The sequence below is a fragment of the Mchenga conophoros genome, linkage group LG17 (assembly GCF_057382185.1).
Source record: "Mchenga conophoros isolate Kocher_MC1m ecotype Shallow Benthic linkage group LG17, M_conophoros_male_GT1.1, whole genome shotgun sequence".
Classification (NCBI taxonomy): Eukaryota; Metazoa; Chordata; class Actinopteri; order Cichliformes; family Cichlidae; genus Mchenga; species Mchenga conophoros.
This window is the reverse complement of record NC_140542.1, coordinates 9,665,799-9,679,011: the sequence shown is the minus strand read 5'-3', so window position 1 is coordinate 9,679,011 and position 13,213 is coordinate 9,665,799. Positions and strand designations below refer to the sequence as shown.

Below are 13,213 nucleotides of genomic sequence, written 5' to 3'. Positions count from 1 at the left end.
ACTGGTATTACCGTGAACGGAATGATATGGCCCAGCCCTACCTCACACGACTGCTTTGTTTTTGTTTTTTCTGGTAGTCTGCTGAGTTGAACAGATCAGTCTCGACCACGTTACACAGGCCAGTGAACTCACAGACTTGCAGGAGCCATGCTGATAATATTGGACCATAATGGATATTTGTAGTCTGACATCTGCACCAGTCATTAAACTCTGGTGTCAGGAAATAATGAAATTACTCTAAGAGCATGACTTCCAACTGCCAGTAAAACCTGAATTTATGGTGAACAGGGCAGAGTTGAGGCTGGCTGCCCATCTCTGTTGCTGTTTTGTTTTGTATGATTCTTTTTTTTCTTTTTCTTTTTTTGTAAGGCTAACCAAATGTTACTGTTGCTTTTGGACAAACTGGCTTGTAGATGTTTTCTAAGCATAAAATAGACATTGTTTCCTCTCCCCTTGCCCCCTCAGGCCATTCCTGCACACCCAGGACATGTACTTCGTCTTTGTGCAGCTGCTGTCCAGCGGTTCAGCCTGGTTCGCCATTATCATCATCGTCATAACTTGCCTCTTTCCTGATGTGTTGAAGAAGGTCTTGTACAGACACCTGCAGCCCACCAGCACTCAGAAGAGTCAGGTAATGAGGGGAGGAGGTGCAGGAGCAGTATTATAAAAAAGAAAAAAAAAAGTGGAAAGTATGAATGTGAGATGGTAAGACATTTATAGGTTGTTGCCTGTGAGCCAGTGCTGGCCTAACTCTGTACTTTCTCTGGTTCACAGCAGCTGCCTAAGTGCTCTTTTGTTCTACTTGCTGTTTGGACTCTACTGTAGTTACTGAGAATACTTCACCCACTTCTCTGTTTTCACTTACATTGAAATCGTTTTAAAAAGGGTGAAAGCCAATGAGAGATGACAGTATTCTTAAGTAGTTAACAGACTTTGAGAATAAGTCAGATATTGTTAGTTTATTACCAGATCTATGTAAACAAGTCTAAAAATAGTTTCTGTGGGTTTGGGGTTTCCTGCAGGCTCAGAATGAAAAAATTGGCAAAAGGGCCGAATGCTTTCCAGTAGTTAAACTTGTGTGTCAAGCGTTAGATTTAATACATATTCCTACTTGTTTCACACAAAGGGAAATTATATTTCCTGCTATTTGAAAAGAGCCTGGAGGGAAGAAATAAACTAAAATGCCACTGAAAGTTAAAATGTGACAGAGGCAGGGAGGAGAAAAGGTTCTGCCCATCGTGTTGTTTAAATGAGCCTATGTGGTCACAAGTAATCAACTTGGCAGCACAAGAAGGACTTGGTGTTTATACACACATTGCATGAGTCGCCTTTGATCACAGACACGCAGACCAGCTCCACACTGTGCATGGTCACCTTTCAGAGGACCCACACTGTTGCTGTATTGATTTGTCCAGCTGGAGATTGTTTATGTTTTAGTTTAGACCCTTCTCCTTTGAAATTTGTCCAGTCCTACATGGAGTTAGTATTTTCTGCTCTAACCTTTGTCCTGTTTTGTCTGTGTGTGCGATTCTGCGAGTGGGTTTGTGGTAGTGTGTGTGTGTCTGTGAGAGAGAGAGAGACTTTGATTTTTAACCTTTCTGTGTGTCTTCATCCTATCCTCTGTGTGCACTCTCCTGGTGTAGATGTATTCCAACCGTGTGGCGATAGGTGATGACTTCATCGCTCTGCAGCCTTTGTCCAGAGCCAAGAGCCAGCTGGGCAAAATTAGGTAGAGGAATTGAGTGACTCAGCCGTGGACTTAAAATACACCCAAAACAAAATTCAGAATATTATAAGGAGTGCCTTATTCAAATGCAATATTCTTGTACTGTGTGTGTACTTGTATTGTGATCCATCTGTACTTATAAATCTATATTTCTATGATTTGTCAGCTATTAACACCGAGTTGCTGCCCTGCTTTTGTAATTGAAAACGTATCAATTCTTACCCTTTTTAGGGAGCTGTTCTTTGATAATGTGGCGTGGCCTGACAGTGAAATCAAAGCATGCTGTGCACCTCTCTTCACATTAATTCTGTTTGGCCAAAAATACACAGCGTAGTAGTTAAAATCCTGTACACAGCACACTGCAAAAAGTCCGTAGAAAGTAGAAGTATTGCTTTATGGAATAAGCACTCCTGTGTAAGATCATTCATACAAAACTCAAATGTTCTTTTTCCCAGGTCTCAACTTTATTTGGTCATTTTTCTAACACTGGCAGTACCACAACTGCAGCGTTGTGTACCGTCAGTTTTAGAGTAGGAGCCTTTGTTTCATGCCTGTAACTGCATGCCCTGCACAAGCCAATCAGCATTCTCTGTGACTGGGATGTAGAGAAGATATAAATGTGTGGTTGGAGATCATGTCGAAGAATCGGGTTCAAGCACTTCAGCCGCTGCATGTGTTGCATTTTCAGTGAGAGACTGATGTAGAGAATGCGTTCTGAGACCACTTTCCACTCCTGCCTGTCACAGCATGCCGCTGTCATTACCCCACCACCCGCTGCATGTACAAATGGATAAATGAATGGGGGAGAGAATGAATGAATGCCGAATCACCTGTGAGGGCTCGTAGACTCTTGACTCTTTCCCTCAGCGCTCATAACGTAAGGGGAAATGTGTTGGGGAGGTGGCTCTGATCGTCATTCTTTATCGCTGCAGCTGGTCAAACCTACCTCTTGACCATCAGCAAGTGGTCTTGTCACATGAGCACAATCTGGAATGCCCCTCACATGTTAAAGTGACACATGAATCAGATGCATGGTGCAGCCCATCAATCCACTACTTTTATCTATATGGCATGGTCACCTATCTCGATGTATGCTCAACTAAAACAACTCAATCTAGGACACGGAAACGCCCTCCTTAGCTCAGCGTTATCCACCTGCATGGTTTTAGGCAGATCCTCAGGGCAAGACTGCCACTCCCACAGCTGCATGACAGACTCTTGAACTGGTTTGGACTGTTTTGTACAGCAGCATGTTGCTATGAATGAAACCCTGTGTTGTCTCACGTATTTTTCATTGATTGAATTGAAGATCTTGCTCTTTCGTAGTTGATGTCACGATAAAAACCTGTAAGGAAAATGCTAACAATAGCATAAGCTCTCTTTGATAACACAAAGGCCAAAGAGCCAAATTTAGGGTGGTTCTCTCTTAATGAGTGAACATGAGCAAATGGGGAGTTTTTTATTCTTTTTAACTGTCCAAGGTGAGCAAATCTTTGGTTGATACAGAGGTCATATTTAGTTTTGCTATTATTACTTTTGTTATGAGCAAGGATCATGAATTTGTTTTGCTTCTGCATGTTTTTATAGCTTGCTAATTTGTATGGTTCCAAGGTGGGTGGGAGGAAATGTCACTTATAAAAACAGTGGGCTGGATTTACTGTTCATGCTAGTTTATAGCACACTTAGTTGCTGGTTTATACACTATCAAAGTAAACTGAATCTGCAGGATGTAGTTAGTGGGGCAGATAGATTGGGTTGCAAGTTGCTTTTTGTCCTCACTGACAAAAAGCCTGTAAGTTACAGTAAAGTTGAATCAGTTATCTGAAACTGTTGTAACAGCAACTAAATGTGCCCTCTATGACAGTAGGGTTTATTGCCTCTCTCGTTACAAGTTTTAGCTAGGCGTACCTAATAAACTACCGTCTGAATGTGTTTCGGGCTGCTTGTATGTAGATAAAGCTGGTCTCATCTCAGAAACTAAATGAGCAGAAACCAGCTATTGATTTGGAGAGCACAGGTGAGGGTACAGAGCACATTATGCAAAACAGATTCACTCAGTCTGAGCGATTTGTTGATTTTCTGCGTTCAAAATCTTAATGGTATATTCATGTTAATGTGCTGCATAATGCAGTATGTTCAGCTCTGCTGAGATAATTCTGGAACTATTCAGTTTCCTTTTTTTTTCTTAATTAGATTAGATAGAGGTAATCGTAAAAGAACCCAGAGGGCTCTCTAGGGTTTACTGTTGTTTGCCTACTCTGCAGCTCTGATAGATTCAGCAGCAGGTTAATTGCTTTGGATTCTAATAGATGTGCTTCTATCTCTGTTTCCCTCAAGATGCTTGTCATATGAATGAAGCTTCTTTCTGCTCATTTGTTGCCTAGTTTCACGGCCGTTTTTGAGCGCACTGGCCGTCTAGCCACTGTGCTTAGTTGTCTTTAACTTTTGTAGGAAATGAAGCCCTCCACTAGTGCCCTCATCAAAGCCCTTTACATTTTCTAAAAGACTTATTTCACTTATTCTCAACTAGTGATTTCTGATTATCTCGCAGTCCTAATTAAATTGTGATTTAAATGTGCAGCAGGGGACTTTGAGCAAAAAGCAGGAAGCAGCTGGGCTTGTCAGCTCTTCTGCTTTGTCGAGAAGGTCACTTGTGAAGGGCTTTAAGAAGGAGCGGCGTTGATTTGGCCTCTCGGTATGAAGAAATGTATTCGAGTACACTGTAGAGTGAAGGTCAGAAATTCCCCCAATTAACTGGCCCCCTATAGTGCAGCCTGGACTGGCTCTTGACCAAATGATCGCTTGCTTGCTGACTAATGAATCCTCCAGTTAGTAAATAAGCAGCACTGGAAAACATATCCACTGTACCTCAAATTGTTTTCCAGCTGTACGAGACAAAAGCTGATCTGCATGTAAATCAAAATAAGAACAAATATTTGATACATTTAGAAAAATTGCACAATTAATAAAAGGTAGCAATTATTTGATCCAATCATCCAAATCGTTTTGTTTCAATAAACACCTAAAGATTGAACATGAGATGAAACTGCTAAGAAGGATGTGTTTTGCAGTGCACCTGGTTTGCTTTTTTAGTGTTCAGCCAACCGTCCGCAAGGTTGACTGTATGACTAGCTAGTGGGGCTCACTGTAAGCATCTTGTGTCCTTCAGATGGAAGAGGGTGAGGGTTCAGTCGGCCCAGAATATGACCCTGTTAAAGCCCAGCGGAGCCCAGGGGAGGACAATTGGCACCTGCTAGCTGCTTATCCTCCCCCTGCTGCCCCCGGCCCAGACTCATGCTCCCTTAGGTAGTACCGTACATGTACTTCACTTCCATCTGCCCCCCTCCTTGTACAATCACTGCCTGGGCATCGTCTTCACCTGAAGACCAACCAACCCTGTGCACCCTTTCATAGCTGCACTCAGTTGCACAACCTGCAGCCCTTGATCATTAACCCATAACTGTTTGTCACAGCTGCTCCCACACAGCCTTTTAACTCGTTACTCAAATAAGATTCCTGTTTGTCTTTGTGTCTGTCCCACGTTGTATACGAGTGACCCCATGCTTTCCCAGCCAGTCACAATTAACTTCATCCTTCCCTTACCTGTCAGTGAATAACACAGTCCTTCCCTGGCCAGATGCGACTGACCCTGTCCTCCCCTTACCCAACCATGATTTTTTTTACTCATCCTTTTCCCAACCCGGTCTCAATTCACCCCTCACTGGTTTCTGATCAGGTATGGGTTCAGAGTTTAGACGCAGAGAGAATGCTGTTGGCATGCTGACTTTGTCTTTGCCATGTTTTCATCTCATACGCAGTGATATATCTTTGCTTGCTTGTAAGGGTTTTACATCACCTTTACTTCCTTTTCAATTATGACTTTAAATATCTTTTTTCCCCATTAGTTCCATAATTTAATAGTTTTTGTTTCTGTGAGTTATTTTTGTGAGTGCTAGAAAACAAGATTATTCTATCACGCAGATTGACGTGCACTTTCTTGTTTCTCTTTAAAGCAGCAAAATGCTGTGCTCAGTAACAGGACAGAAAGCAAGAACGTAGTTGAAAGCTGTAATTAATATTGTGGTAAGTCAGCCAGAGGATGACGTCAACCATACAGCTGTCACTGAGGCCTTGGCTATTTTAATGGCAAAGCCTTCAGCTCTAGCATTCATTTTTCAAAAGGTTTACATGAGAATTATTAATCTTACAGTCTGGTCTTCTTTTGATCTCTGAATTATGTGACTGCCTCTTTCTTTAGAGGTTAAAAAATAAATAATAAAACCCAAGAGTTGGTTGAAAACACTGCAGTGCTGAATTTGGCTCTTTGTATTTACAGGCTCTGTGATGACTCATTGGTTCTCCACAGGTTGATGCAGGGGTTCATTTGTTTGAGTAAGCAAAATCATTATTGTTAGTTAATCTAAAGACAGACTCATATGGTGCTGTCTACTTAGAAAGGATATTTCTCCAACAGATAATCAGTAGAATAAGGTGTGTAATGTTCATAGCTACAGCTGTGGTTGTGCTTCTTTTCCTGTTTTCAACAGCCCCAGCTTTTCTTTTCTTTTTTTCAATAGACAAAACGCTGTACAATAGAACCTGAGTCTAAAAACCAGACATTTATAGTATAACCTTGGAGCACCTGACAGTGTCAGAGTAATTCATATTCACCGTGACCTGTCTTTGTTTTGCTGTCTCCAGCGAGGAAGCAGAAGTTTGGATTCATGCCTAGCATGTCTCCAGTTTCAGCTGCAGAAAAGCACAACATCCATAAGTGAAAGCACACTGGAATCCACGGGTCACTTACCCAGACACAAATGACTGTCAGCATTACCACATTAGAGGGGACATCGTGAAATGACCGCGTTTAGAAACCGTTTTGTACAAAAGCCAACTTTGGCGATATCTCAACTTTCTGATTCTGTACTATGACACAGTATCAAACTGTACCTGTGTGTTACTGGACCTTCAAAACAATCAAAACCTTTTTTCCTCAATACTATTAGCATAGTAGATTTATGAATTATGTTCATGTAATACACAGTAATAAATGGGACCTACACTTGAGAGGTAGTAGTAGGGAACACAATGCCAGCTGAATAAGTGCAACTCTACACCACTGTCACTTTTTCCTCGTTGTCTCTACTGCATCACCTACTGCCAGGTGCTTCCTTAGGTCAGCAGACAGGTTTCTCATTTAATTTAGCTTTATCTACGAGTGCACCACTGGCTTACTGAGCAATCTAGTTTTAAAAAAGTTTTGTTTGTTTGTTTTTTAAATAATCCCAAAACATGTAGTCTTGCAAAAAAAGTCCACTTAATAGAGAGCCAGCCTGAGCATAAGGAAGTAGAGAAAATGGGCTTATGGTTGTTAGTTTATGTTAAATGTTTATGTTGATGCTAAGTGATCCATCACAGATGCGACAGCCTAGCAGAAAGACCTGCGTTGAGTTTTCGAGGCTCTGGAACAAAAAGTCATCTTTCCTTGAAGGTTTGTTTTGTAGTCGTAGTCTAATGCCACAGCTTCTGCTCTGTGAACAAAAATCCTCTGCTGAGGTGCACAAGGAGGAAAAGAATAGCTTTGGGTGGTCTTCATTTGCTGCACAGCCTATCTTGTGTAATGCCCAGCTACTATCAGGAACCTAGAATAGAACCACTGCAGGAACTTTATGTATTTAGCATTTGATATTTGGTTTTGGCACAAGGCCGAAGACACTTGATCTGGTTTAACGTTGCCCAAAAATTATACAGCAGATCATTCTTAAGTTTAACTACAAACATATGTTTTTTCTCATAGGATTTTGTTTTGTTTTTAAGTATTTATTTACCACATTTCAATCCCTGATGTAGCATGTTTTGAATGTTTTCCCTTGTACATCACTGTTGCTGTGACAGCATGCAAAACATCATCCTCCAGTCACTCTTTTCATACCAGTCACCCTGAATTGTTTTGGTTTTGATCTTTCTTTGTTTTCTTCTCTTTCTCCACTCAAATCTTGTTTGTTTTTTTTTGTTTTTTCTCTCCTTAATTTTCTGTGATTTCATTCTGTGCCACCTTTTCATTTTTGTTTTATTCACTTTCTCTCCCTCTGTTTCTGCGCTTCTTCCACTTTTTGCCTTCCCTCCAGTCTCTACCAGCCTCCCAGGTGCAGAACCTCAGCTGCATGGAATCCCTGTGCTGCTACCAACAGGGGCAGAGCGGCTGTACCCGCCTGGCCCGCCTCCTGGAGCAAATGACTGGACGCTGCAAGGCCAGCGCCAACAATTGCCACACATCCAGCCGCAACAACAGGTGGGGAAGACTACGACATCGAGAAAACGTGATTTTGAATGACGAACCCTCGGCACCTCTTGGTGTCAGAAATCTGGGCTTCAGTCCCGACCGTTGTAGCCCATAATGTGACTGCAGGTCAACTGTAAGTCTTGTTCAGATTTATAGTAATTTGAACTTCGTGGTGGGGAAGCTGGGCTCCAGGTGTTCCTAGAGGCTGGTTTTAGGCTGAATCTTTGCAGGACTTTGGGACAGCAGCCAAAAGAAGGAGTTAGAGGCTGAACATATGTGGATCAAGCCATCATGGACTGCACTACTATGAGTTTCTCATTTCCATCAAAGTCTGTGTTGGGAGTCTGGAGTCTGAACATTCTGATTAACCAGACAGAAGGGTGTGCTTAATGTCATATCCACAGAAATGCATCAGTACTCCATAGAACCAAAACCACAGGGTGATTCTGATGGCTGTGCTGTCTTACAAAGCATGCAGGTGTGAATGTTTGGCAGACTAACAGGGAGAATCTGGGTTACAGTATTATTTATTAATACACGATATACCGGTGTCCAGCGGGTCTGTCTTGTGTAACCCACACTTAAGGGTTTGTCTGTCTGTATGTTAACCCATGTGTCTGTGTCCTAACAACATGCTATGATCTGTTTGTCTTGTCTGTCACCCTTTCCAAAATATTCTCCAAAAATCACCTGGCAGTGAGTCTGATTAATAACCAAGGAATAACTAAGGTTTCAAGGAATTTTGCAATGCGCTTTAACAGATAACCCGAGCACTGTATTAAAGTCTGTTTGTTAGCCTTGTATTCACTAACAGGCCCTATTTTTCATTGGAAAGCTACTCCACAGACAATGGTTAACTTGTCCAAATAATAATGTGGATTTAGATATTTCTGGGACTGATAAGCTGTCAAAAACATTTAAGTGGGAAGCCGAAGCAATGAGATTGAACAGTAACTGCAATGCGAGGTCTTTGCTGCAGAGAGAAAATGAAATATTCCAGTTTACAGCAGAAAATGAGCATTTGATTATGCAGATTTCTTCAAAGCTGCAAGTCCACTTTGTGACAAAAGGATGATGAAACGGAAACAGTTTGATTATCTCTTTGTTTGTTTGTTTTTTGGGGGGTTTCAGCTTTAACAACTTCAGTTTATCGGACTGCCCAATCTGCAGTTTCACTTCTGTTGTGTCTTTTCACCCGAACCCTGGCGACTCTGTGGGGTCATCGATTTATCGACTGATCAGCCCTCTCTGCTGAGCGGTCATTATTTGTTTAAACAGCTTGGGACCCTCAGTATTGATCGCACTGAGTTAAAAGGTGTGAGCGTGTGTGTGTGTGTGTGTGTGTGTGTGTGTGTGTGTGTGTGTGTGTGTGTGTGTGTGTGTGTGTGTGTGTATAAAGGTCACGACAGCATGCAGGGCAAATAAGGGATTCAGGGGTCTCCCCGTAGCCCGCATGGGGACTAATAAATGACAACGTCTTATGTGAAGAAGTTGTTTTTAATCTCTTTGAACATTCTCATAGTAAATGGTCTGTATTTGTATAGCGCTTTACTAGTCCCTAAGGACCCCAAAGCGCTTTACACATCCAGTCATCCACCCATTCACACACACATTCACACACTGGTGATGGCAAGCTACATTGTAGCCACAGCCACCCTGGGGCGCACTGACAGAGGCGAGGCTGCCGGACACTGGCGCCACCGGGCCCTCTAGTAGAGACATTGTTCCTGGCTGCAGTTACATCTTTCAATCAATAACCTCTGGTTTGGCATCAGATGATCACGTTAGACTTTGCTTCAGCTGGTGAGATGATAAATTGGGTCCCATGCTTTAATATTTATACCCTTCATTATTCCCTCAGCCGTGGGGGGGGTTCTACCATGAAATGTTTTAGCAGATCTGATGTCAGGGTCATTTTGCTGAAGCCCCTTTGCTTCAGGGAGAAACTGCCACTAAATGCATGATTCAATTTAGATGAATTTCTTCCTGTGGGAATGATTGATTTTTGTTTTCTGACCTTGGCACAAACCAATCAGTCGTATTCTTCCAAGTAAGGACATGGCTGCCAGTTTGTTCTCGCCAAAGAATAAATAATGAACATCTAGAAAATGCTTTGCCTAGCTGTGCTTCATACTGTAAATACAAAAAAACAAAGTGGAGTAACAAACTCGTAGGTGATTCTGCAAGTTTATTTTCCTCCCTAACCTAGACGTTCCTCTTCTCACTCTTCTTCACCTTTTGGGTGTGATGGCAAAAAGCAGGAAACTGCAAAGAACGCCTAAACAGGTAGTGAGAGCCAGCTAATATTTGGCCTTAATGCTAGGATACTGCCATAGAGGAAATGGAATATATCCACCCATTCCTATATTCTATACTTAATGACTGGAAGGGACATATAGCAAGCATATGTAGTACTTATATAATACATGATGCATTTATCTCATATTTATTGGAAGCCCAGTTACAGTTGGCTGCTGTACTTGGCCTGTTGCTGGCCAAGGTTAAATATTTTAGTGACAAAGCAGAAATTTTTTGTTTTTGGATTTGTGGATTTGGATTTTTTTCTGGAAGTTTTAGGGGAAAAATGCAGGTTTTATAACAAAAAAGACTTCCTAAACAGAAAAAGACTGCTTAGGACACCAGAGGGGCTGCTGGGATGTGTAGTCTCAGTCTCAGTTTTGAGGTGGGGTTTTTTTCTCTTTTCCCTGCTACGTCCTCCAATCTTTTTCTATCGGATCCTGAAGCCTTATTATGCTTCTGAGAAGAGGCCATGATTGAAGGCGTGCTCGTTTTAAATCCCATGGTGTTCCAGTTGGGTGGAGTTATCGTCCCTACAGGAACAAAAACATGAATGCCCAGTGTATCTTGTTGCATGGGGGCTGCTGTTGCCTTTGGTATTTTGTAAACAATATAATCATGTATGTATCTATCTGTGCCTACACACACATACACACACACACACACAGTTTTTCTGTCCTCACTGTGTGCGTCTTTGTCCTTCCGTGTCTGAAATCTGCATAATGTTGTTGGACCTTCCAGATTAATTATTCATGTACTGTTACCGTCCCCTGTGAGCCGTCTTGTCAGAAATCTGCTTGTTCTTTTCCTCTTCTTGGGTTCACGCTGCCACCGTCTTATAACCCCCCCAAAAAACAGTTTTAGGTGTTAACATAGTTCATCGTAACCCAGGGAGCAACGATGGTTTTTAGTACTGAGATGCTTCACTATAACCCCCCCCCCGCCTGAGCATGTGACAGCATGTGAGAGCGCCCCCAGTCAAACCATTTGAGTCATGAGTCTATTTAAAGTCCCTGGGTGCCCCTGTAGTTTCTTTTCTTCTGTTTAGCAGGTATAAAAACAGTTGTCTTCATGTTGGTGTTAGACTAAAGGTTGAGAGATATACTTTGAGTAGTAGACCTACTGACATCTTTTGGGGGGGGTGTTAGGTGAGAGATGCAGCAACTCTGAAGTTGGACAACATAAAACAGTTGATTTTTGTAAAAGCTGTCCACACGTTTCAGACGTCACTCGTTCCGTCATGTGAGGTTCAGATGTGGTAGCCAGGCTTGGAGGTGCTGTTTGACGTCAGTGGATGCTGAGCTGTGGTCTCTCTGTTACTCGCTCGAGCTTTGAGGCGGAAGCTCTGATCGTGAACTTTGGTTCAGCTTTGATGTGAGTCAGCACATTGGAGGTTGGTGTGTTGTGACTTAAAGGCGTTTCAAACAGTGTTTGCTGTGTTCATGTTTTTCTGGTCCCACATAAACCAAATGGATGAGACTGTATGGAAGATTTGTTTGTTAGATATTTCCAAAGGAGTCTCAGCTCACCAAGCTAATAATAGGGAATTGGCTGTATCTCAGTCATGTCATATAACGTTATGCACTGTATGTGTTTGTGTTCAGTACTAAAGACAAGCAAATCCACCCTGCTGTTGTATATTTAATAGGCAGGATATCAGATGCTGATGATTATTTTGAAGCTGATAAATAATGAAAGAATGTTTCTGATGCTTGTTCATAATTTTATTTCTCTTTATGATTCTACTCATGAGTTGAGTAGCTCAAGTCTCTCCCCAGCTCCTCAAAGGGAAAACACAGGTGGAGAAAACAGCTAAACCTGTCTTAAACACATTTCTGGAGGCAATTGTTAGAAGAAGCACATCTACTGTATGAACCTGTATGAAGAACCCTAGTTGTAATGTTGAGTGTCAGGCTTGGCATTTTATTCTGGTATCTAATTCAGTTCCAGCCAGGATCGTGCCATCTTTAAAACTGACTGATGGTGCGTATCCACATGGGTGTTATTCTTTGTGAGTGATCACCCCAATTCCCAGCACTGGAATCTCGATGGGAGAGCCACGATATGATGATTGGCAAATACTCCAATAAGGGTGCAAACACTGACGTGTACTTGATTGGCTGTTTGCTCCCACCACAAACATCCTAAAGTAAATATCGCTCTAAATGGCACAAGTAATGGGTGACATCACCTTGTTTTTCATGAGCCCCGCCTCTTCATAGTGTAAAAAGCTACAGCCACAAAAAGATTAATGAAAACATCCCATTATTAGGGACCCCAACAGGTCAGAAACACCAGCAACTAGAAAAACACTGCAAAGCACACAAAATGCAAACAAAGTGGGGAAAAATACAATGGAAGTAGGAAAGAAAATCTCAAAAAACACAGAAGTGTTTTGGGGAACAGCTGTGGAAGTGACAGAAACCAAAACATGCGATGCACCGAGACACGCTTAAAAGAAGCAGAGGATTCCTGTGAGGGACAAAATAGATGCTGTAGATGCATGTTTGTCTCCCAACAACACTTCTGTTTGCTTTGTTAGGGTGTGTGGGGTTTGTTTTCTTGCAATGTGTTTGACCTCTCGGGGCCACCGTACAGCTTTGGTAAACAGTTGTGCCTTCTTTGGTTCAGTCACTGAGTGCAGGACTTCTAAATTGTGGGCCGTTGCTGATAAAGATTAGTGCGAGTTACTGAGGAGAGACTTGTGATACTCACTAACACCATCACACCATTACTAACCTCACTCATCACTCACTCTTCTCTGCTTCTTCCAGCCTGGTTGTGTAGATTGTAATCACCAACCTGTGGACAGCAGTGTAAGCTAGTGATAGCTCAGCCCCACTCTTACACCCACACACAGAAACCCACTTAGGCCAGCCTCCTAACCGTCACTCACCCTGCTGCCT

General features: G+C 42.2%; 1 protein-coding gene across 4 annotated transcripts in view; it reads left to right on the top strand.

The window, feature by feature from the left end:
- Positions 1 to 13,213, top strand: part of atp11b (ATPase phospholipid transporting 11B) — a 50,568-nt gene that overhangs the window by 33,705 nt on the left and 3,650 nt on the right. For 3 of the 4 annotated variants that reach the window (XM_085250882.1, XM_085250883.1, XM_085250879.1), the window contains 2 exons: positions 466 to 631; positions 7,855 to 8,018. In XM_085250882.1, the coding sequence (XP_085107008.1) occupies positions 466 to 631; positions 7,855 to 8,018 (330 nt within the window). Of the gene's footprint in view, positions 1 to 465; positions 632 to 7,854; positions 8,143 to 13,213 lie in introns of all 4 variants that reach the window. The other variant, XM_085250881.1, reaches the window with a different exon arrangement.